Source organism: Camelina sativa, chromosome 20 (genome assembly GCF_030686135.1).
Source record: "Camelina sativa cultivar CO46 ecotype springtype chromosome 20, ASM3068613v1".
NCBI lineage: Eukaryota > Viridiplantae > Streptophyta > Magnoliopsida > Brassicales > Brassicaceae > Camelina > Camelina sativa.
The window spans coordinates 16,859,958-16,881,237 of record NC_141899.1 but is presented as its reverse complement, the minus strand read 5'-3'; the positions used below and the strand labels follow the sequence as shown (position 1 = coordinate 16,881,237).

At 37.4% G+C, this 21,280-nt stretch overlaps 2 protein-coding genes across 4 annotated transcripts; both read left to right on the top strand.

Moving 5' to 3' along the window:
* Window positions 1-1,316: 1,316 nt before the first annotated feature.
* On the top strand, window positions 1,317-6,430 carry LOC104770815 (calcineurin B-like protein 4). Of its 2 annotated transcripts, none has more exons than XM_010495269.3 (9): window positions 1,317-1,659; window positions 4,658-4,804; window positions 4,931-5,013; window positions 5,109-5,168; window positions 5,268-5,376; window positions 5,486-5,538; window positions 5,657-5,737; window positions 5,864-5,976; window positions 6,125-6,430. In XM_010495269.3, the coding sequence occupies exons 2-9, from the start codon at window positions 4,714-4,716 to the stop codon at window positions 6,201-6,203; spliced, it is 669 nt and encodes a 222-aa protein (XP_010493571.1). In that variant the 5' UTR covers window positions 1,317-1,659; window positions 4,658-4,713; the 3' UTR covers window positions 6,204-6,430. The 2 variants fall into 2 exon arrangements, with proteins under 2 accessions (XP_010493571.1, XP_087362332.1); XM_087506206.1 differs by having other exon boundaries at window positions 1,378-1,659; window positions 5,096-5,168.
* Window positions 6,431-17,213: 10,783 nt separating this feature from the next.
* LOC147919035 (uncharacterized) lies at window positions 17,214-21,060 on the top strand. Of its 2 annotated transcripts, none has more exons than XM_087506607.1 (6): window positions 17,214-17,409; window positions 17,793-18,186; window positions 18,747-18,944; window positions 19,034-19,063; window positions 19,170-20,276; window positions 20,365-21,060. In XM_087506607.1, exons 2-6 carry the CDS (start codon window positions 17,830-17,832, stop codon window positions 20,920-20,922), a joined length of 2,250 nt encoding a protein of 749 aa, XP_087362733.1. In that variant the 5' UTR covers window positions 17,214-17,409; window positions 17,793-17,829; the 3' UTR covers window positions 20,923-21,060. The 2 variants fall into 2 exon arrangements, with proteins under 2 accessions (XP_087362733.1, XP_087362734.1); XM_087506608.1 differs by having other exon boundaries at window positions 17,221-17,409; window positions 17,793-18,212.
* The last annotated feature ends 220 nt before the right edge of the window (window positions 21,061-21,280 follow it).

Below are 21,280 nucleotides of genomic sequence, written 5' to 3'. Positions count from 1 at the left end.
ATTTGTGGAAAGGTTTATAAGAAATTGATTTTGGCTACATATGTCACCAAAATGCACTTATTTTTTTGGTCAAGGGTCCTGAGAAAATTTCATGATAGGTGACCTTCCTGGAAATGATTGTCGGAACTGTGCAAGTGAGGACAAACCACATGAATAAATGGATGACCTCCCAGACGTAACAAACCGGCCATCAAATATGGGTGGGTCCACGAGCCAGAAATAGGTGTAGGGCTCACTTAGGAAGGTGAGCCCATAGACTAAGAGTGGACATGGGCTCACTAAGCAAGGTGGCGGTTGAGGCGTTACAGAGACAGAGACTACATCATAGTGTGTTAAAGACACTTCCACGAATACATTGGGAAATTTAACATTAGTTACTATCAAAAAAATTTTGTCACGTTAGAAAAAGATTTTTACTTTCATTGGTTGTCGGAGCAAGCCATTTTGAGATAACAAAAAGACGTGAACATGTTCTCTTCACACAGGAGGAGGGCAGAGCCGAGGTTCTATCTATGGTGTAGAAGGTTGAAAACAAGGTTATCTCCCCAATGGAGGAAGGTGGAGGAGGTTTGACGCAAGGTTATCTCCCCAGGTGAGGAAGGCAGAGCCAAGGTTCTCTCCATGGTGGAGGAGGTTGGATGTAAGGTTCTCTACATAAAAGATAGGGGCAGAGTCGAAGTTTTCTCTGTAGTGGTCATATACTATTGTGATAATACATAATTGATTAGTATATTATGTAATATATTTTTTTTTCAAAACATTTTTTGAGCTAACAATTTTAGTAATTAAAAAACTATGCAGAAGTGAAAATAAAATAGTTGGCTTAATGTGTTCATACAGACATTTTATAGGTATGTGAATATATTTGAAACATAGAGTATATTTAGCTGTAAAAAAAATATACTTTTAATGGTAACATATAAAAAAAATTTGTAAATGGATATAAATCAGTTTATTGTAACAAAAATAAAATTTATAAATAACGTACAACAAATTTTAATATAATTTATTAAATTTTAAGCCCGCACATCGGGCGGCTCCTCATCTAGTATATTATAATAACAATATATAATAACAATATAATAACAATATGGTGCTTCAGAAAATTATTAAAACTTCAGATGACATATTTTAAAATAACAACATTTCTGTTTATGTTATAAAAAAAATTGTTTCTGTAAAATAAGAAAATTGTTTCTGTCATCTGATTATCTGTCAATAAGAAAATAAAAAGTGTGGTAAGGAGGACTCGTGGGGCTTCAAAAATAGTTAAATTTTTTGTCATAAACGGAAAGGTTGAGGAAACAATAATTTATAATTCACAACAACAATAATTTATATTCGTACTACAACAATAACAACATTATACTATACTAGTTATAGAAAAAAAAATTACTAAAAAAACAAAATATAGAGAAACCGACATAACATCGCGATCCATCTGCGTATCAGCGCATGGATGGACACAAAACCAAACCGATGTTGGGAAGCTCGTCTTCTCTATTTAATAAGCTCTCATTTTGCCCCTTTTCAATTTCATCATCCTTCCTACCCCCACACACATAACTATTATTATTATTATTCAAGATTTGAGAGAAGTGAAGAGGCGTATACAATCAAGAACAGAGACAGAGACCGAGAGATTCACACATTTCTCAGGTTAGTCCTGCTTTTTTTTTATTTATTCTATTTTTATCTTTGTTTCTTCGATCCCCACCCTCTGCCCAAATGCAGCTTTCTTGCTATATCTTGCCAAATTGCTGGGACAATCTTTCTTATCTTTCCAATGGCTTTTTGTTTGGTGACATAATAAAAGATTATCCCCTCTTGAGTTTTTCTTCAATAAAAGGTTCAAAATATGTCCTGTTCTTAAGGAATCTAGTTACAACAACTTACAAGATTTAGCGTAATTCGGTTAAATGTTTTTTTTATTTAAAAAACAACCAAACCAAACCGGCTATATTGAGTGTCTAGTTTCCATTTATATTCCAAATGGAAGTGGTTTTATTTTGGTTTCAGTTCGTTTCAGATTACCAAATTGGGATCATATTCGGTTTAGTTAGTACAATCATTTTAAAGAGGGTAGAACTATGCGGTCAAGCTTTTGTACCACAGGATATCTTCTTATTAGCTTTGGTGGGTGGGTGTATAAAACTAGTCGGAAGATTTTTGCCATTTTAACATGCTTTGAGTTTTGCGTTTGGGATTTGATAAACACTTTTGTGTTTTACGGTCAAAGGAGTTAAGGAGATGACAAAATTGGTTTTCAAGTCAATACTTGCAAGTTGCAAGTTGTTTATCATTGACTATTTAAAATACTTGAGAATCCTATAATTAATTAATCCCCAAATGTCATTTTTTTTGTTGCATGGCCGGTTTGGTTTAAGCAATAAAATCTTGAACCTTTTTGTAAACAACGAGATGAAAACCGGTCATGATCATTTGGTGGCTCCACAGCAAGGAAAACAAAATTTGGCCCACAAAATTGTCCGAATTTTTTCTTTTTAATTAATTATTTACATTAAAAAAATTGTGATAGAAAATCTCTTACACAGTCTACAGTCTACACCACCACCTCCATTTAGGCATATATAGTTATATACTGTATGTTACTAATGGATGGTTCTTTTGTTATTTTAGCCTTGAAAATAATTACTAGATTTGAGGTTCCAGGTCCAAGCTTTGCTTGCATATGGATCGCGGACCGGCTTTTGTGTATATGGTTATATATAAAAAAAACGACTTCACTTGGATAAATCATAAATCTACTCTAAAAAGAAAAAAAAATCATAAATATACTTTAAAAAGAAAAAAAAATCATAAATATACTCTAAACCTCTGTTTTAGTCGGGTGGTTGAGGTAGGCCTAGCGCATAGCAAGAAAATCGAAGATTAAATAGGGATTAATCGGGAACCAGTTTTAAGATTATTTTATATAATTAATTAAATATATATATAAGACTAAATATATATATAATTCTATTTACGTTAAAAGAAAAAATCAAATAAAATATAAAACTATAGTATTATCTTTAATATTACGGTAAACACATAAAAACATAATTTTAAAATAAAATTTTATGATTTTTATTAAAAATTTGTGCATTGGTTATTGTAAAACATCACAAATTCTTAATTTAAATGTCTCAATAACAGAAAAAAGGTTGATCTATATTTGGCTCCAAAACTAATTAGTATATTCATCAAGTGGGAAGTATTCGGAGTAGACGGATTATAATCAAATTACATAAGTATAATTAGATAATCAATGATAGGTGTGAATTAGTCATTAATCGAAACGGTAAGGATGACCTAGCGATTTTTAAAACAAGGCTCTAAGCCACTTTCGTTTTAACATTTTGATGAAACGCATACAATTTCCTACAATTATTGAATAAAGCAACAAAAAGTTGTCTCATACTCGTGATTTTCAATAAAGTATCACTTTGTATTATTGCATAAACGGGGTCCGCTCAGATTGGAACTCTTCTCTATTCATATTCGTCAAAAATCCATTTTGCTACCTCTAGAGATCTTTAAACGCTTTTGGTCGCTTGAATGTGTTCTTGTGATCGTGTTGGACAAATATAGGTGCAGATTTATTTAAAAAATAGCTATTTACTAGAACAACATTGACTGATTCATGCACACGTATACGTGGAGCAACATCGATTAAGATTTGATCCGGTATTTGGATTTATGCGTTATCTATACATATACATATATCATAGTAGACTTTGATAAGTTATCTCTGTTATTAGGAATATAATAAGTAGGACTAAACAAATCTCTCTCTTATCTGTACACCTTAGACATACGTCATTGATTATCTTGGCTATTACGGCGAGTTGCCTAGCATCTTCTACGACTTATATAGTTATATGACTTTTGGTTATCATTTTGTTTATTTGAATCATTACTAAATTATAGATTAAACAAGGCAAAGGCTGTTTTCGTTCTAGTTTTTGGCTATTTCGGTGAATGAATAATGTATGGGGAGAGCCTAATGTAGCTGTTGTGAAAGCTACAGTACAACTATCTTTATTATAATGGGTAACTTGGCCAACTACATCTTGTGCATTTTATTACTTTTTAAACTATAAACCAATGACATAATCGTCCGTATATAGCCGTCGACTTCTTTTGTATATTACTAAAATAAATTTGCACAAACGTCTTTATCAAACCTTTAAATATCAGTTTTTTTTGTCAGACTCTAAAAAGTTTTCAGATTTGATAAATTCTGCTAGAGATTATCACGAATTCACGATGGTTTTAATGATATTCTAATAATACATATACACAGACATACATAAACTTGGGCATACGCTAGTGTTTACTATGGCGTGTACATGTAAACCCCGTGATATATTCTTTATTTCGTTTTCGACGTAAATTCTGAATTTCGTTACGAACGGTAACCTCGTGTTGAGTTTGTCAAAAAAAAAAAAAAAAAAAAAAAAAAAGAACCAATTCGTGTAGAGTCTGCCAAGAAAAGTCAATAACGTGGCAAAATAAGCCATTTACACTATAGTTAATTGCACTCAGTTTTAATTGGTTTGTTCTTGGACTTTTTGTTTTTGTTTTTTTTTTTTTTGGTAGAAGAACCAGCGAAAATGAAAGTATAACTATATCGATTATTTATGTGTGGCTGTAGAGTGAGAAAAGCAAAGACTACTATACTAACAGTTGAGAGAAGGAAGGTGTGGTTGTATGGGCTGCTCTGTCTCGAAGAAGAAGAAGAAGAATGCAATGCGCCCGCCGGGATATGAGGATCCCGACCTTCTTGCCTCCGTTACACCATGTCAGTTTTTTTAATCTTTAAAGCTTCTTAGTATCATAATTTCAAAAATGTTATAAAAAGTGTTCTAGAATTTGGAAAAACAAAACTCTAATTGTATTTTACTTTTAATATTGGGAGGGACAATAGTTACGGTAGCAGAAGTGGAAGCTTTGTATGAACTGTTCAAGAAGCTAAGCAGCTCAATTATCGATGACGGTCTTATTCATAAGGTTTAATTATTCTTTCGTTCTAAAAGTGATCATACATAAACTGCAATTAGGCAATCTATATGGCTTAATTAAAGTTTAAAAGTGTGATGTTGCAGGAAGAGTTTCAGCTGGCTTTGTTCAGAAATAGGAACCGGAGGAATCTCTTCGCTGATCGGGTATGTTGTACATTACGTTATTTATCTACCTAGACTATAGAAAACATATGTGTATATTTTATATAAAGTTCTGTTTTACAATATGTTATATATACGCAGATATTTGATGTATTTGATGTGAAGCGAAATGGAGTGATCGAGTTCGGGGAATTTGTCCGGTCTTTAGGTGTTTTTCATCCAAGCGCACCGGTCCATGAAAAAATCAAATGTAATTCTTCTAACCCCAAGAATAGTTCTTCACATTCATTCTATGTTTTAAGTACTCTATTATTTTCTTATTAAGTTATCTGAAACTGAATTTTATCATGAATTTTCAGTTGCTTTTAAATTATACGATTTACGACAAACTGGATTCATCGAGCGAGAAGAAGTGAGTCCATTTATTTTTCGGTACCCGCCAGCTTAAACAGTTTTGACCCCATACTAACTTTGTGTGTCGTCTTGATCTAACATGTATACCATAATGACCAAAATTGTGTTTTGTTTAGTTGAAAGAGATGGTTATTGCGCTACTTCATGAATCTGAGCTAGTTGTTTCCGAAGATATGATCGAAGTAATGGTGGATAAGGTAACCCATCACTTCCACACCGTTGCAAATATGTTTATAATCATCTTAGATTCTAAATATAATATTGAAAAATATAATCTTGAATGATAAATAATCTATAAGGAAATGGTGGTATATGTTTTGCAGGCTTTTGTTCAAGCAGACAGTAAAAACGACGGAAGAATTGATATAGATGAATGGACAGATTTTGTATCCTTGAATCCGTCGCTCATCAAGAACATGACTTTGCCATATCTAAAGTGAGTTTATATTAACTCTTACTAATTTATAATGGTTAAGAGTCTAATCTCATATGTTTCAACGATCATGACCAACGTTGAACCAAACCGACCTATTTGATGAAAATCAAAATGATTGATCATATACAATTCTTGGTAAAAACTGTAGGGACATAAAGGGAACTTTTCCAAGTTTTGTTTCATCTTGTGAAGACGAAGAATTGGAGTTGCAAAACCTATATTTCTAAGATAATCCATGCAAGGAAGATAAAAGGCCATCCTTGTCTCCTTCGTCACTGTTTTTTCATTTTACATTTCACATTTTTGTACAAAATCTTAGATAAGATGATAAGATATATATAAGCTAGAATTTGAAAATGGCTGTTTAGGCAGGTCTTGGTAAGGATCTTGGACTTGCCTTGTGTATATGCATACTATGCTAGATTTAGTACTACCGACTACGTTTTATGTGGAACAAGTGATTCTTCCAATTCACATATAGAATTGCTCCAAGTGATTCTTCCAGTTCACATTTGAAGTAAAGTTTTATACATTTAGTATAAAATACTCTTCAAAACCCCCGACATACCGATCTAAGCCAAAGGCAAACCGGTTAGGTAAATTGGGAATTCGCTTAGAACAGCGAGATGGGCCTTCGAGTGAGGGCCTGATGAAGTCGACCGGCCCAACAAGAGCAATCAGCCGACTTCCAGGTCGTCTTGCGAGACCGACCTGACATCAGAAAAATAAATTTTCCTAATTTCAATTTAAATCATTAAGAAAGTAGATATATTTTGTAATCTAGGCCAGCATATAAATAGAGGGGTATCCCCCTCCTTGTAAGGCATCCATCAATTAATACAATAACATTAGTTTTTCATAGCTCTTGAGTAAAATCGTAACTTGTTTCCCAAGAGATTTCAATTCCCTTTTCCTTTCCAGATTTAATCCGATTTTGAGAGAGAGTTCTTTATTAAATTTGTTTCCCCCTTCAAACAAATTCATTGTGAGAAACCTAATTTCTACACCACCCCAACTTCAACTCTCTAATCTACTTCTTCCTCCTTCACCTCTCACTTATCTCTATCTCAAATTGTCAATTGGAAAGATTATATTCTCCGTTCATTCGGCATGTATTTGATCGTTTGGTGCTGAATGATCAAGATGGAGTTTGACTCTTTGATTTATTTCAATTTGATTTATAGAACCATATATTATCATTGCGTAGGTTTATTATGTGACGGTAAACCTTGAAGATGGTTTGGGGAATATGAGAGATTACAAATTCTGGAGGATGATATTCATGAGTCCAGAACTTCTTTACGTCCTATTTTTGTGTGTTTTTTTTAAAGACACTTATTTTCTTTATCTTTATACAACTGTAACTCTTGAAAGTAATTTTTGTTATATTAAATATATAATAGCCTTAGTTTTTTTTTTCCTATTTCTAGTCTTTTACAAATATTTACTCAATTATTATATGTTATGATATAAATATCTAATTCTATATTATGTAATGTCTATTCATATTTTATTTTGATATTATTATTGGTTGTATTTTTTTCATTTAGTTTTTGGTTTATATTTAGTTTAAATTATTCGTTCTTAATAATAATAAAAATATTATAAAAACGAGTGAATTAATTGATGCATTAACTTTAGATTTTATTTTACTTTGATGATGTGGATTCATTTGTTAAAATTGAAAATAAGAAGTGATGAGGTGGAGGAATGAGAAGAGAAAAAAACCAATTTTACATATATAGATTCTATTACTTGCATCGCCAAAAAAATATCATTCTCCGCAAACTTTAAGTTTTTCTTGTTTGATTCTGTTCTCATGTAAAGGTCAAAAGTCAAAACCAAACCAATGGAGTCGCATGCGGACCATGCGATTAGTTAAAGAGGTCAGTACAGGTTAAACTTTTTGACTTTAAATACCAAGTGGATTTTTTTGCGAGCAAAAAACCAGAGTCACAAAAAAAAAAACCAAAAGTCAGTTTTGCGCCTACTTAAAAAAAACTAAGAGTCTGTTCTGGGCCTACTTAAAAAAAAAAAACCAAGAGTCAGTTTTGGGCCTATATTGGTCAGCACACTACACAACAAACAGTGTTGCTCGTTTTGTTCACGCTAAAATCTCATTCTTTGATTGATCTCTCTTCTGAGCGATTCTCTTTTCAAGGTAGATTACTTTTTCTTCTACAGGTTCATTTGTTTTGGTTTTTGGATGGACCATGTGACGCACAAGTAATTGGAGTGTATGTCTGTAACACCCATACCGTCATAGAAGACGGGACAACGTGTAATCCATCCGGTTTGGCCAAAAATGTTTCTTTCTTTAAAATTCACCAACGAACAAACTTCAGACTGCAACACCCTTGAACTTACTAACCTGGGAAAAAGGGAAATAAGGGGGTGAGTAAATAAGTTTACTCAGTGAGGAGATCAAACTCTGCCCATTGGACATACAATAAACACGTTCCGAATATAATCATCAACCATTACGTAGCATAGATTCAGAATGTTTATCAAACAAACAACAAACAAACATCTTATTTCTCCTCAATAATTTTTATCTTATTTTATGCACTTTTGTGGCAACTACCACATTTAAACATTTATATTTCTTTACATTACTTAATAAGTTTTACTTTCCTTATAGGTTTGGCCATTATCACTTTTTCTGGCTTACAAACCCCATTCCTGGAAAATCACGGCCCATAGCTCGATTCTTGCCGTACTGCTCGTCAGCGGTTTATGAGCTGCAATGAACCCATCGGTCCATTACAGTCCAACATCCTCAAGTATCTTTTCCTTTCTCATTCTCATGTATGTTCATAATTGTATTTATAATATAATATATAAGTTAATCCATAACACCATATCATGTAGCTAATGTGCTTCACATATATCATGTTACTAACAACCTACTTTATCATGCATACAAATCCACACAAACACATTCAATTAACAAACAATTCTTGAGTCTATATTCAGCAACTATCAAAGAGTACATAAGGAAAGAGGTTACTGCATATCCGCAAATACCACCCTCACCTTAGCCATTGAATTTAATCCTTGGTTTAGAAATAGCAACAACAGGATCCTGCTTTAGCAACACTCTCGCTCTGCAATGATTCAGATGACAACAATCCATTAAATAACCCATGATTATTCAATTAAACCAAATACAAACACATACCCCGGTATAACATTTCTATGCTTGACTTTGTGCTCCTTAATTAAATCGATCAACCGCAGTTTAATAATTAAACCAAACCAATATAATTATCCCCAATTATACATGATCGCACAACACCACGCTTTCCACGTACTCACATAATTGAGTTCGGTAATGGACCTTAGTTACACAAACTATTTCCGGTTTAGTTGGTTTATGCTCCCGGTTCAATAATCAACACAACAACATGCACGAGTGTTAGCTTAGCCGCTTACCTCTCATGCCGTTCACTCTCAGCAATTCTCCTCGACGGTTCGACGTGACAGTTCAAGCTCACTGTGATGTGCAATCCTCATGGCTCAATAATATTCAACAAAACCAAGCAACAATCATAAGATAAAGCCAGCAATCTTCTTGCACAAGTTACAAAGGAGATCTAGGTTTCCCTACCTCTAATGGCTTCGGCAATGGCTGCCACTGCTCCGATAATAGTGACTGACGTCTCCAGTGACAGCGGCTAATACATGGTAACAAATCCAGTGATATACGATGGCTTGCTCCCCAACGGTGGTGATGGACGGTGGCTAACGACAAGTCTATCGTGACCTCTTCCTCTCTCTCTCAACAATGACAACAAACCTGAGGGGTGTTTTTTTGGGGAGGTTTAGAGGAACATTATTTTGCTCTGCTGACGTGGCAAGGGCGAAAAAACAGGCGATTAGGGTTTTATTGCTTTTTGGCCAAGAATGCTGCCGTCGGCGGCTTCTCCAGGCCGTGATGAGGTGGTTCTGGTGAGGATCAAGGGATCTGATGTAGGGGAGAAGGGGATAACGGAGAAGGGAGGATCTGGGGAGGTTTTGGGAGAGGTTTCGTCGGGGGAAAGTCCTTCTCAGGAGGGTTTAAAAGAGGTTTCATCGTCGGTCCCTGCATTGATGGTGAAGCGATCATTCCTGCAAGTTGCTCAGAAAAGGGTTTTTACACAACATAAGTTCCTGGTCTCGGAGGTGGATGGTCAAGCGAAATTCATTGTCCCGAGAGAGGTTTTTGAGGGTGCTAAACCTCTTTGGGAAGATTTTGCTATTGGGAAGTTTCTCAATTTGAAGGCTTCGCATGTTGGAAAGATTCACATGATGTGAATAAGATTTGGCGTTTGGGGGACCGGTCGAATTTGATTGATGTTTTCGCGGTTAACGAATCCACTGTCAAGTTTCGTATTCGCCATGGAGGTATGCGGCAAAGGGTTCTCAACAGAGGGATGTGGAATATCATGGATATTCCCATGATGGTATCTCAGTGGACTCCATTTGCAGAGCAGGCTCAGCCGGCTCTGAAGTCTGTACCCCTGTGGGTTAAGATGACTAACATTCCGCCTACTATGTTCACAGACAAGGGATTGGAGTTCTTGTCCAATACAGTAGGTAAGCCTGTTCGGTTGCACCCGGCCACAGAAGCGTGCGATAGCTTTGTCAAAGCTCAGATGTTGATCAAAGTGGACCTGACAAAGGATTTGCCAAAGGAGTTTCGGTTGGCAGGGGAGGAAGATGGGGAGTTGGATACTGTGGTTAGGTACAGCTATCCGCGGCTTCCTCCAAGGTGTGGTTGCTGTCTAAAATGGGGTCACCTTAGTGCAACATGCTTATCAGCTGAGAAGGCGACGGTGGGTGAGGAAGCACCAGTCGCTACTGTTTTGAACGTGGACCAACGTAGTGAGCCTCCTGTTACTGATCCAGGGGTTGATGTGGAGTAGAAACATCGATGCAGGTTCAGGAAGGGCGTGTCTCTCAGGGAGATGCTGCTTCGGAGGAGGTTTTGAAACAGGGGGAAGCCTGGATCACTCCTAAGTCGACTCGTGGAAGTCCTGGCAAGTCAAACGCAGCTCCCATGTCAGGGGGAGGCTCACTTCTAAAAAGTTATTTCTCGGCTTTAGGGGCTGTTCAGGAGGAAAATTCTGAGCTACCTGTGGTTGATGACATTGTGTCGAATTGTTCGGGGGATCCACCTCCTCCAGTGATTCGGGGGAACGTTGCTAAGCAACAAGGCTCGCAGGAGGAGGTTCCTTTGCGCACTTACCTTCCTCGAGGCACCAAATCGACTCATAAAATAGTTTCTACTCGTCCTGCTCCTTCGACTAAAGATCCGCCTAGGAATCAGAGTCGGAAGAACTCATCAAGAAATTAATGCCCGGGTTCTCATGGTTAGTTCGTGGTTTAAATAAGAAGTCTAAACATTCCGTTATCAAAGAGTGGGTTGCAGTGAGTCAGTTTCAGTTTGGTTGTCTCTTGGAGACAAGAGTTAGGGAGGTTAATGCGAGGAGGTTAGGGAGAAGGTTGTTCCCAGGTTGGTCAGTTATGACGAATTATGAATATAATAGTAGGGGGCGCATTTGGGTGCTCTGGAGGGATAATGTCAGGGTTGATCCTTTTTTTAAAAGCGAGCAGCTCATTACATGTTCTGTTAAGTTGGAAAACCAGGAGGAGGAGTTTTTCTGTTCCTTTGTATATGCTTTGCACACGGTGGAGGCTCGTAAACAGCTATGGCAGGAGATACGTGACCATTATGCATCCCCTTTGTTTCGTAATAAACCGTGGGTTCTGCTGGGGGATTTTAATGAAACACTAGATATTGCTGAACATTCTCGTGTGGATGATAGTCCAATGGTTACGGTGGGGATGCGGGATTTCCAGGCAGTGGTTAATTCTTGTTCGTTAGTTGATCTGACTTCTCACGGGCCTCTTTTTACCTGGTGTAATAACAGGGAAAATAATCTCATACTTAAAACATTGGATCGAGTGATGGTGAACGTTGCGTGGGGAAATGTTTTCTCGTAGAGTTATAATGTATTTGAAGCCGGGGGATGTTCGGATCACCTGCACTGTCGGCTTATGGTACATGGTGATGCTCGGCCTGTCCCTAAGCGTCGCCCTTTTAAATTTGTGAATGTGTTGACAGAAATGGAGGAGTTTATGCCATCAGTGGGGGACTATTGGGCTGAAACAGAACCTATGTTTTTATCTACTTCCACTTTATTCAGATTTTCTAAGAAACTCAAAGGGCTTAAGCCTCGCCTCCGCAGCCTGGCTAAGTCGCGTATGGGGAATCTCGTTTGGAAGACTAAAGAGGCGTTGAGTGTATTATGCCAAAAGCAGCAAGCAAACCTATTACAGCCTTCGTCACAAGCCATGGAGGAGGAGCATGTGGCTTATAGAAGATGGGATTTCTTGGCAAGTCTGGAGGAAAAGTTTCTTAAGCAAACATCAAAACTGCATTGGTTGCAGGTGGGGGATAGGAATAATAAAACTTTTCATAAAGCTGCCAAAGTGAGGGAAGCGCAGAACAATATTAGAGAAATACAATGTCCCGATGGTCAGGTAGTGATGGGGGACGACATTAAAGCAGAGGCTGAGCGTCACTTTCGGGAGTTTTTACAGTTTATTCCTCATGACTTTGAGGGCGTCATGGTGGATGAGTTGGAGCGTCTGATGCCTTACCGTTGCTCTGTTTCAGAACAAACTGCTCTCACTCGCGAAGTCTCGCGGGAGGAAATCATGAAAGTTTTGTTTTCTATGCCTTCTGTTGAGTCTCCTGGTCCGGATGGATACACAATGGAATTCTACAAGGCTACATGGTCGATAATTGGCAGGGAATTTGTCTTAGCGGTTCAATCTTTTTTTGCAAAAGGATTCTTACCAAAGGGCATTAATGCTACAATTCTTGCTCTCATTCCCAAATATTTGGATGCAAGGCAAATGAAGGATTACAGGCCCATCTCTTGTTGTAATGTCATTTATAAGGTGATCTCCAAAGTTCTCGCTAATAGGCTGAAGCGTATCCTTCCAAATTTTATCTCTGGTAACCAGTCTGCGTTTGTTCAAGATCGATTGCTGATTGAAAATGTGTTGTTGGCCACGGAATTGGTTAAGGATTATCATAAGGAGTCCATCTCAAGTCGTTGTGCAATAAAAATTGACATCTCCAAAGCCTTTGATTCTGTTCAGTGGTCCTTCTTGTCGAAAGTCCTCTCAGCTATGCAGTTCCCGCCGTTATTCATTCACTGGTTACTGTTATGTGTCACTACAACTTCTTTTTCAGTGCAAGTAAATTGTGAACTGGCTGGTTTTTTCCAAAGCTCTCGAGGTCTTCGCCAAGGTTGCTCCTTGTCGCCATACCTCTTTGTTATTTGTATGGATGTCCTATACAAAATGCTTGATAAGGCTGCGGGGGAGAGGTTGTTTGGTTACCACCCATGGTGTCGACAACTTGGGCTTACTCACTTGAGTTTTGCGGATGATCTCATGGTGCTTACGGATGGTAAGGTGAGGTCTATCAAGGGCATTATTGATGTGTTTACCGACTTTGCTAAGATTTCAGGCCTGAAGATAAGTATGGAGAAGTCCACAGTTTATTTGGCTGGAGTTTTGGTTCCACAACCACATACTCTCCCGTTTGAGGTTGGTCGCTTACCGGTTTGATATTTGGGTCTACCTCTCGTTACAAAGCAGCTTTCACTCGCAGACTGTTCTCCTCTTATTGAGCAACTTCGCAAGCGCATAGGGTCCTGGACAGCACGTCATCTCTCCTATGCAGGTCGTTTCAACATGATTTCCTCTGTTCTTTGGAGTGTGTGCAACTTTTGGTTAGGCGCCTTTTGTCAGCCTAAAAAATGCCTTGAGGTGATTGATTCAATGTGTTCGGGATTTCTCTGGTCGGGACCAGACATGAATCCTCAAAGGGCTAAAGTTTCGTGGGATGCGGTTTGTAAACCTAAGACAGAAGGGGGTCTCGGGCTATGATCTCTCCATGAAACAAATGTTGTAAGCTATCTGAAGTTAATATGGAGAGTGGTCTCTAAAGGCAACTCTTTGTGGGTGCTTTGGGTGCAGAATAACTTGTTGAAGCAAAACTCCTTTTGGTTGGTTCAAGAGACTACGAGTGTGGGGTCGTGGGTCTGGAAAAAGTTGCTGAAATATCGTGGGTGGCGAGAGATTTCTGTAAGGTGGAAGTGGGCAATGGCGAAACCACATATTTCTGGTATGATCGGTGGTCGAATATTGGTCGACTCTTGGAGGTTGTGGGTGAAAGAGGGATAATTGATATGGGGATACCTCGGCAGTGTACTTTGGCGTTCGCATGGGATCAACTAGCCCTGGGCATATTACCCGGACCCGAAACCCGAACCCGAACCCGACCCGAAGTGGATGGTTCGGTTCGGGTTCGGGTATTGTATAAAACCCGATCGGGTTCAATACCTCTGAGGTTCGGATACCCGATCGGGTTCGGGTATTACCCGAACCCGAATGCCCACCCGAACTAACTCGAATTAAATGTAAAAATATGTATTTTAGGGGATTTGAACCCACAACCTTGAACATTTACAGGTACATCATTAACCATTTTGCCACTTCAGTTTCTCTGTCTCAAAAAGAAATGTTAAATATTTATATATATACAAGTTTTCTAAAATTTATAAAAAAGTAAAATTTAGTTTTTTTTTTTTTTTTTTTTTTTTGTTCATGGTTCGATTGAGTTCGGGTATACCCGAATAACCCGAACCCGAACAGGTATTACCCGAACCCGAAAGTATAGAAAACCCGAACGGGTTCTATATGTCTAAACCCAAAAACCCGAAAACCCGAAAACCCGAACCCGAATGCCCAGGGCTAGGATCAACGTCGTCGAAGGCGGCACCGTGGAGACCAGCTAAACGAAGTGGAACATGCCCTGTTCTCAATGCGAGAGGGTCGTTCGGGAGTGGGAGATAAGAGCTTATGGAGAGGGAAGCATGATGAATTTCGAGCAAAGTTTTCCACTAAGGATACATGGAACCACATTCGAACCATAGCTAGTACGGTAACATGGCATAAGGGGGTTTGGTTTCCTCATTGCACACTAAAATTCTCCTTTTGTGTATGGCTCGCTGTCCAAGATCGTCTTTCAACGGGTGCTCGCATGGTGGTGTGGAATGTGGGTGCTGCAGGGACATGTCTGTTCTGCAGCTCTGCACTAGAAACTCGTGATCATCTATTTTTCTCCTGTTCTTTCGTATCGGCTGTGTGGTCTGATCTGGCGAAGGGGGTGTTCAAGTCTGCCTACACTACTGTCTGGTCTGATTTAATTGCTCATATCTCTCAATCTCATCTCTCTCGTGGCGAGGGGTTCCTTGTTCGCTATGTGTTTCAAGCTATGGTGTATACGATCTGGTGAGAACGAAATGGGAGGAGGCATGGCGATCCACCAAAAACTGTGACAAACTTGGTTGGCTGGATGGACAGACAGATTCGTGATCAGTTCTTAGCCATTGGTCGACTGAGTGATAGAAGATACGAGGAGGCTTTTCAAATTTGGCTGCAGTCTCGTCTTTAATTTTTTTTTAAAGTTGGTTTTTGATCTACTATCTAATTTCAATCAAGAATTTTTTGCAAACGATGCACTAGTTATAACAAAGTATTTTTTTTTTTTTAATATAATTTAACATTAAATTCAAAAAAAAAAAAGATAACAACCTAGAGGAAGACGGTGATGATGGTGAGCTCTGACGTTGAGAGAGGCTTAGGGTTTACAAATTCCCTTCTCTCGCCAAACAAAGACGGTGATGCATGTGAGTATACACATGTACACAAACATATCAACGTGATGCGAAACCCTTGTCGTTTTGTCAGTTTGCTCTTTTTGGGCCTTAATTGGCTGAAATTTTAAAATGGCCTACACTCTAATATTGGGGTGTTACAATGTCAATGAACGAGGATGTGCAAATGGTGTTCAAAATCTTGATATGGTGGATTGGGGGGGGAGCTGTTTATTGATACAGATTCTGATGGCGGATCTCGAATGATTGCAGAGGTTTATTCTCGAATAATTGGAGTGTATTTCTAGTCTTTTACAAATATTTACATAATTATTATATGTTATGATATAAATATCTAATTCTATATTTATGTAATCTCTATTTATATTTTATTTTGATATTCTTATTGGTTGTATTTGTTTTCATTTAGTTTTTGGTTTATTTTTAGTTTAAATTATTATTTCTAATAATAATAAAATATTACATAAATGAGTAAATTAATTGATGCATTAATAAATAATACTTTTTAAAATATATAGATGAAGCGACATTTTTGAAAAGAAATATATCAAAAGAGATTTCTCGAAAATTCTCAGTAAAAACTTTTCATTCTATATATGAGAAAATACCTTATCTTATTTGGAACTAGATTAGAATTCACACTATGTGAAAGTTTTAGTAGTAACATATATGCAAATTTACCTGGATCCTGGATTGCAATGTGTTGGAAGTTAACCATTTTCGAACGCCTGAGCAGAGAGAGCGAGATCGGAAGTTGATGTCGGAGAAGACGAGCCGAAGAAGATGAGCCGAAGGTTGTAAAGCGTAGCGTTTTAAGGTTTGTGATTTTTACAACATTTCTTTTCCTTTTATAGTAGGCTATTTTCTTTTTTTGGGCCTTGTGAGCTCATTTATCTTTATTTTTGCATATTAAACTCTTTACTTAGCACCAAACCTTAATGACCATTGTAACAACAAAACATTATTTGAAAAAAAATAATGCATTGTAACAACAAAGCATTGTAAAAATTATGGTTCTGTATAAATATATATATATATATATATATATATATGCAAATTTACATAAATTTGTGGTCATAGTTAATATTCAAATGTTAGATAGTTTTTTGTTTTTAGATTTTGGATTTTGGTTTTTAGTTTTTAGATTTTGTAGGTGGAAAAAAAACTAAAAAAAAAATGCTTGAGAAAAGGAAAAAAACTCAAAATTTTGGTTATGGATTCTTAGAGAAAATTGATTAGAAACTCCAAAAACCAGATTCTCTATTTTTAAGGGAATCTAATTTCTCAAAAATCTTGATTGGGTAAAATATGAGTTTTTGAAAAACTAAATCAAAAATCTAATTTTAAAAACTGGAACAATCAAGGCCTAAATCTTAAAATGTAAAATCTACACCTGATGATTAATAATTAGTTTTTTTTCATCGATCTATAATTAGCAACTGAATAAACTAATAAAAATAAACTTTATTAAATTTTTATTGAATAACAACAAGTAATAATCGTAGGGAAAAAAAAAAAAAAATACAAATCAAAACCTTGCTGAATTTGTGAGTCATCCATCCTCCCTCACCGAACATAAAACCTTCTCTCTATGACACGGCCAGATAGCTGAATCAGTTCCTTTCGATTTGTCTAAGTTTATACCCTTATCCGCACTCACTTCATCATCTCTCGCAATCTCTCTGAGAATGTAAGCCCACCTCAACTTCAACTCTCTAATCTCCTTCTTCCTCCTTCAGCTTTCACTTATCTCTATCTCAAATTGTCAATCGAAGATTATATATTTATATTCTCCGTTCATGCGGCATGTATTTGATCGTTTGGTGCAGATTGATCATTATAGTACCCATTGATGTCTTTGTGTATTTCGATTTGATTTGCAGAACCATATATTAGCATCGGTATACAGTTGACTCTTTTTTTGTTTGTTTGTTTGTTTATGTATCAAAATGTAGTGCAACGGTTTGGTATACATTGTCAGATTTTGTTTTGTGATTCAAGAAAGCTCTTGAAGCTTTGTGTTTTGAAATTTCTCAATCTGTTCTGAAGATTTTTCATGGTTATATTTTGCAGACTGTTGACGTAGATCGAATCAAAAGATTCTCCCTTTATGGCGGATATGTCTGATAAGGACGTTCCTTTCGCGGTTGAAGATATTGTTCAGTCACCTTTACCTGGCTATGTAGCACCAACTGGTGTCAGCTTTAGTCCTGATGACTCTTTGATCACTTACTTGTTTAGCCCTGAAGAGAATTTGAATAGGAGGCTGTATGGTTTTGATGTGAGTAGGGGTGAATCTTGTTTGGTGTTTAGTCCTCCTGATGGTGGTGTTGATGAGAGCAATATTTCACCGGAAGAGAAACTCAGAAGGGAGAGGTTAAGGGAGCGTGGATTAGGTGTAACTCGGTATGAATGGGTCAAGACTAACTCAAAGATGAGATTCATTATGGTTCCTTTACCTGCTGGGGTTTGTTCTGTTCATCCCTTGCTTCTGTAATCAATCTTACCTTTTTTCGTTAGGAATCCTGAAACATTTCAATAATTTTATTGGAATTGTGTGTCACTTTTTAGTAAAGAGATGGATTTAGCTAGCTTTAGATAGGCAGTAGAATGTGATGGAAGATATAATAGGTGGGGATGGGATGGAGAACATATTAGAGGTCTCTGGCCCTTTGGCTTTTAGGAGAGTTAGAAAATCTTTTCAACAAATCTCTAAACTATGTGGGGCTCTTGGTTAGGCTTTAGTCATTGATTCTTGATTGCAATCTGTTAGAAAATCTTTTCAACAAATCTCCAAACTATGTGGGGCTCTTGGTTAAGCTTAAGTCATTGATTCTTGGTTGCAATCGTTGATACAAAGATATGCAAGAGGGTTTGTTCCTGATCTTCATAACTCATAGTCTGAATCTTATCAGCTGCATTAGTGATCTTTCTTACGTGTAACATTCTCTTTTGTAAAATCTTGAGATAACCTAACTCAGTTTGCTTTACTTTTGCTGTTTTGTTTTGTGTTGTAATCATGGTTAGGTGTATATGAAGGACCTTTCTTCATCACCAGACCCGGAGCTCATAGTTCCAAGCTCTCCCAGTTCTCCAGTCATCGATCCTCGTCTATCTCCCAATGGCTTATTTCTTGCATATGTAAGAGACTCAGAGTTGCATGTCCTCAGTCTGTTAAAAAACCAGACACAACAGCTAACAAATGGTGCCAATGGAAGTACTCTGGTAAGTAAATTTTTGTTTCATGACTGCTATGGTTGGTCTTATTATTAACATTCTCGGGAGAATAACTGTGATTTCTTTTGTTGCTGCAGACTCATGGTCTTGCTGAGTACATAGCTCAGGTGAGTTAAATTTCTCTTCAAACTGCTCATTTTGTTTGTATTCCAGAAGAAATCGGCAGTTTATGTTGCAAATTGTGTGTTATCTCTGAAACTTTTCCTATTACAGGAGGAGATGGATCGGAGGAATGGGTATTGGTGGTCATTAGATAGCCAGTTTATCGCATATACAGAAGTTGACTCCTCACAGATTCCTTTGTTCAGAATAATGCATCAGGGAAAAGGCTCGGTTGGTTTAGAGGCGCAAGAAGATCATGCTTATCCTTTTGCAGGAGCTCTCAATTCCACTGTCCGTCTCGGGGTAGTTTCTTCAGCTGGCGGCGGGAAGACGACTTGGATGGATCTTGTGTGTGGAGGAAAAGCAAACACTGAGGAAGAGTATCTTGGTAGAGTCAGTTGGATGCCTGGAAACGTTCTCACAGCTCAGGTTCTGAATAGGTCCCAGAGTAGACTTAAAATCATCAGGTTTGACATAAACACTGGTCAAGGAAATATACTGTTGGTTGAAGAATCTGACGCATGGGTGACTTTACACGACTGTTTTACCCCTTTGGAGAATGTCCCTTCGTTGAGAGGTTCAGGAGGATTCATTTGGGCCAGCGAGAGGACTGGTTTCAGACATTTTTATCTTTATGATTCTGATGGGACATGCCTTGGAGCTATTACTAGTGGTGAATGGATGGTTGAGCAAATCGCAGGTGTAAATGAGCCGATGAGTCTGCTGTATTTCACAGGGACCCTTGATGGACCACATGAGACTAATCTTTACTGCACAAAACTGGAAGCTGGAGATGCATCTCAGTGTCAACCGACGAGGCTTACACATGGGAAAGGAAAACATATAGTTGTGCTCGATCATCAGATGAAGAACTTCGTTGACATTCATGATTCAGTTGATTCGCCTCCGCGGGTTACTCTTTGCTCTTTGAGCGACGGCACCGTACTCAAGATTCTCTACGAGCAGACATCTCCTAAACTACTGAAAAACCTTAAACTTGAGCCTCCAGAGTTTGTTCAAATACAAGCGAATGATGGAAAGACAATGCTGTACGGTGCGGTTTACAAACCGGACAGTTCGAAATTTGGTCCTCCTCCATATAAAACAATGATCAGCGTTTACGGAGGTCCTAGCGTTCAGCTGGTCCATGATTCTTGGATTAATACAGTCGACATGAGGACACAGTACCTGAGAAGCAGAGGCATCTTAGTTTGGAAGGTTCTTAAAATTCTTGTATCTTGAATAAGAAGGTTCGCTCTAAAGATTGAGGCTTTAGAATTGATATATTTATCTCTAATCTTTGCAGCTTGATAACAGAGGAACTGCAAGACGTGGGCTAAAGTTTGAATCTTGGATCAAGAATAACTGCGGATATGTTGATGCAGAAGATCAAGTAACCGGAGCCAAATGGCTAATCGACCAAGGCCTAGCTAAACCAGACCACATTGGGGTGTACGGTTGGAGTTACGGTGGTTACCTATCAGCTACACTCTTGACACGATACCCTGAGATCTTCAACTGCGCTGTCTCGGGTGCTCCTGTTACATCATGGGATGGCTATGACTCGTTCTACACCGAAAAGTACATGGGACTTCCCACGGAGGAGGAAGAGGGATACCTGAAAAGCGCGGTAATGCATCATGTCGAGAACCTGACTGATAAGCAGAAGCTGATGTTAGTACATGGAATGATCGATGAGAATGTGCATTTCAGACACACTGCTAGGCTTGTAAACGCGCTTGTTGAAGCTGGTAAGCGGTATGAGTTGTTAATATTTCCTGATGAACGGCATATGCCACGGAGGAGAAAGGACCGGGTATATATGGAACAGAGGATTTGGGAGTTTATAGAGAGGAACTTGTGAAAAGATACTTTCACAAACATTGTTGCTTTAATTTATTTTTTTCACATTCTTTTTTTTTTTTTAAATTCTTTATTACGTGAATAAATGGTATTATCTCCCCATGAATAAGGTTATAACTAAAATTTAATTTGTTTCTAATTTGGGTTAATGTTTCTTGTTGAATTTGTTTGGACATTTTTGAAATTTTGTGACATTTTTGAGGATGAACATTTAAATCGTATACCTTTTTATTTTTTTTGAGAACTCTACCAATTTATTTCATATTCAAAAGATAATGAAAATATATTTTAATGTTCTTTTCGATAAATTGATATATATATATATATATATATATATATATATATATATATATGTTAAT

Coding starts and splice junctions, on each gene's coding strand:
- LOC147919035 (XM_087506607.1), top strand. CDS start 17,830: ATGGCGGATATGTCTGATAAGGACGTTCCTTTCGCGGTTGAAGATATT. Junction 19,064..19,169: donor TTGCTGAGTACATAGCTCAG/GTGAGTTAAATT, acceptor TTCCTATTACAG/GAGGAGATGGATCGGAGGAA. Junction 20,277..20,364: donor GAGGCATCTTAGTTTGGAAG/GTTCTTAAAATT, acceptor TAATCTTTGCAG/CTTGATAACAGAGGAACTGC.
- LOC104770815 (XM_010495269.3), top strand. CDS start 4,714: ATGGGCTGCTCTGTCTCGAAGAAGAAGAAGAAGAATGCAATGCGCCCG. Junction 5,539..5,656: donor GATTCATCGAGCGAGAAGAA/GTGAGTCCATTT, acceptor TGTTTTGTTTAG/TTGAAAGAGATGGTTATTGC. Junction 5,977..6,124: donor ATGACTTTGCCATATCTAAA/GTGAGTTTATAT, acceptor TAAAAACTGTAG/GGACATAAAGGGAACTTTTC.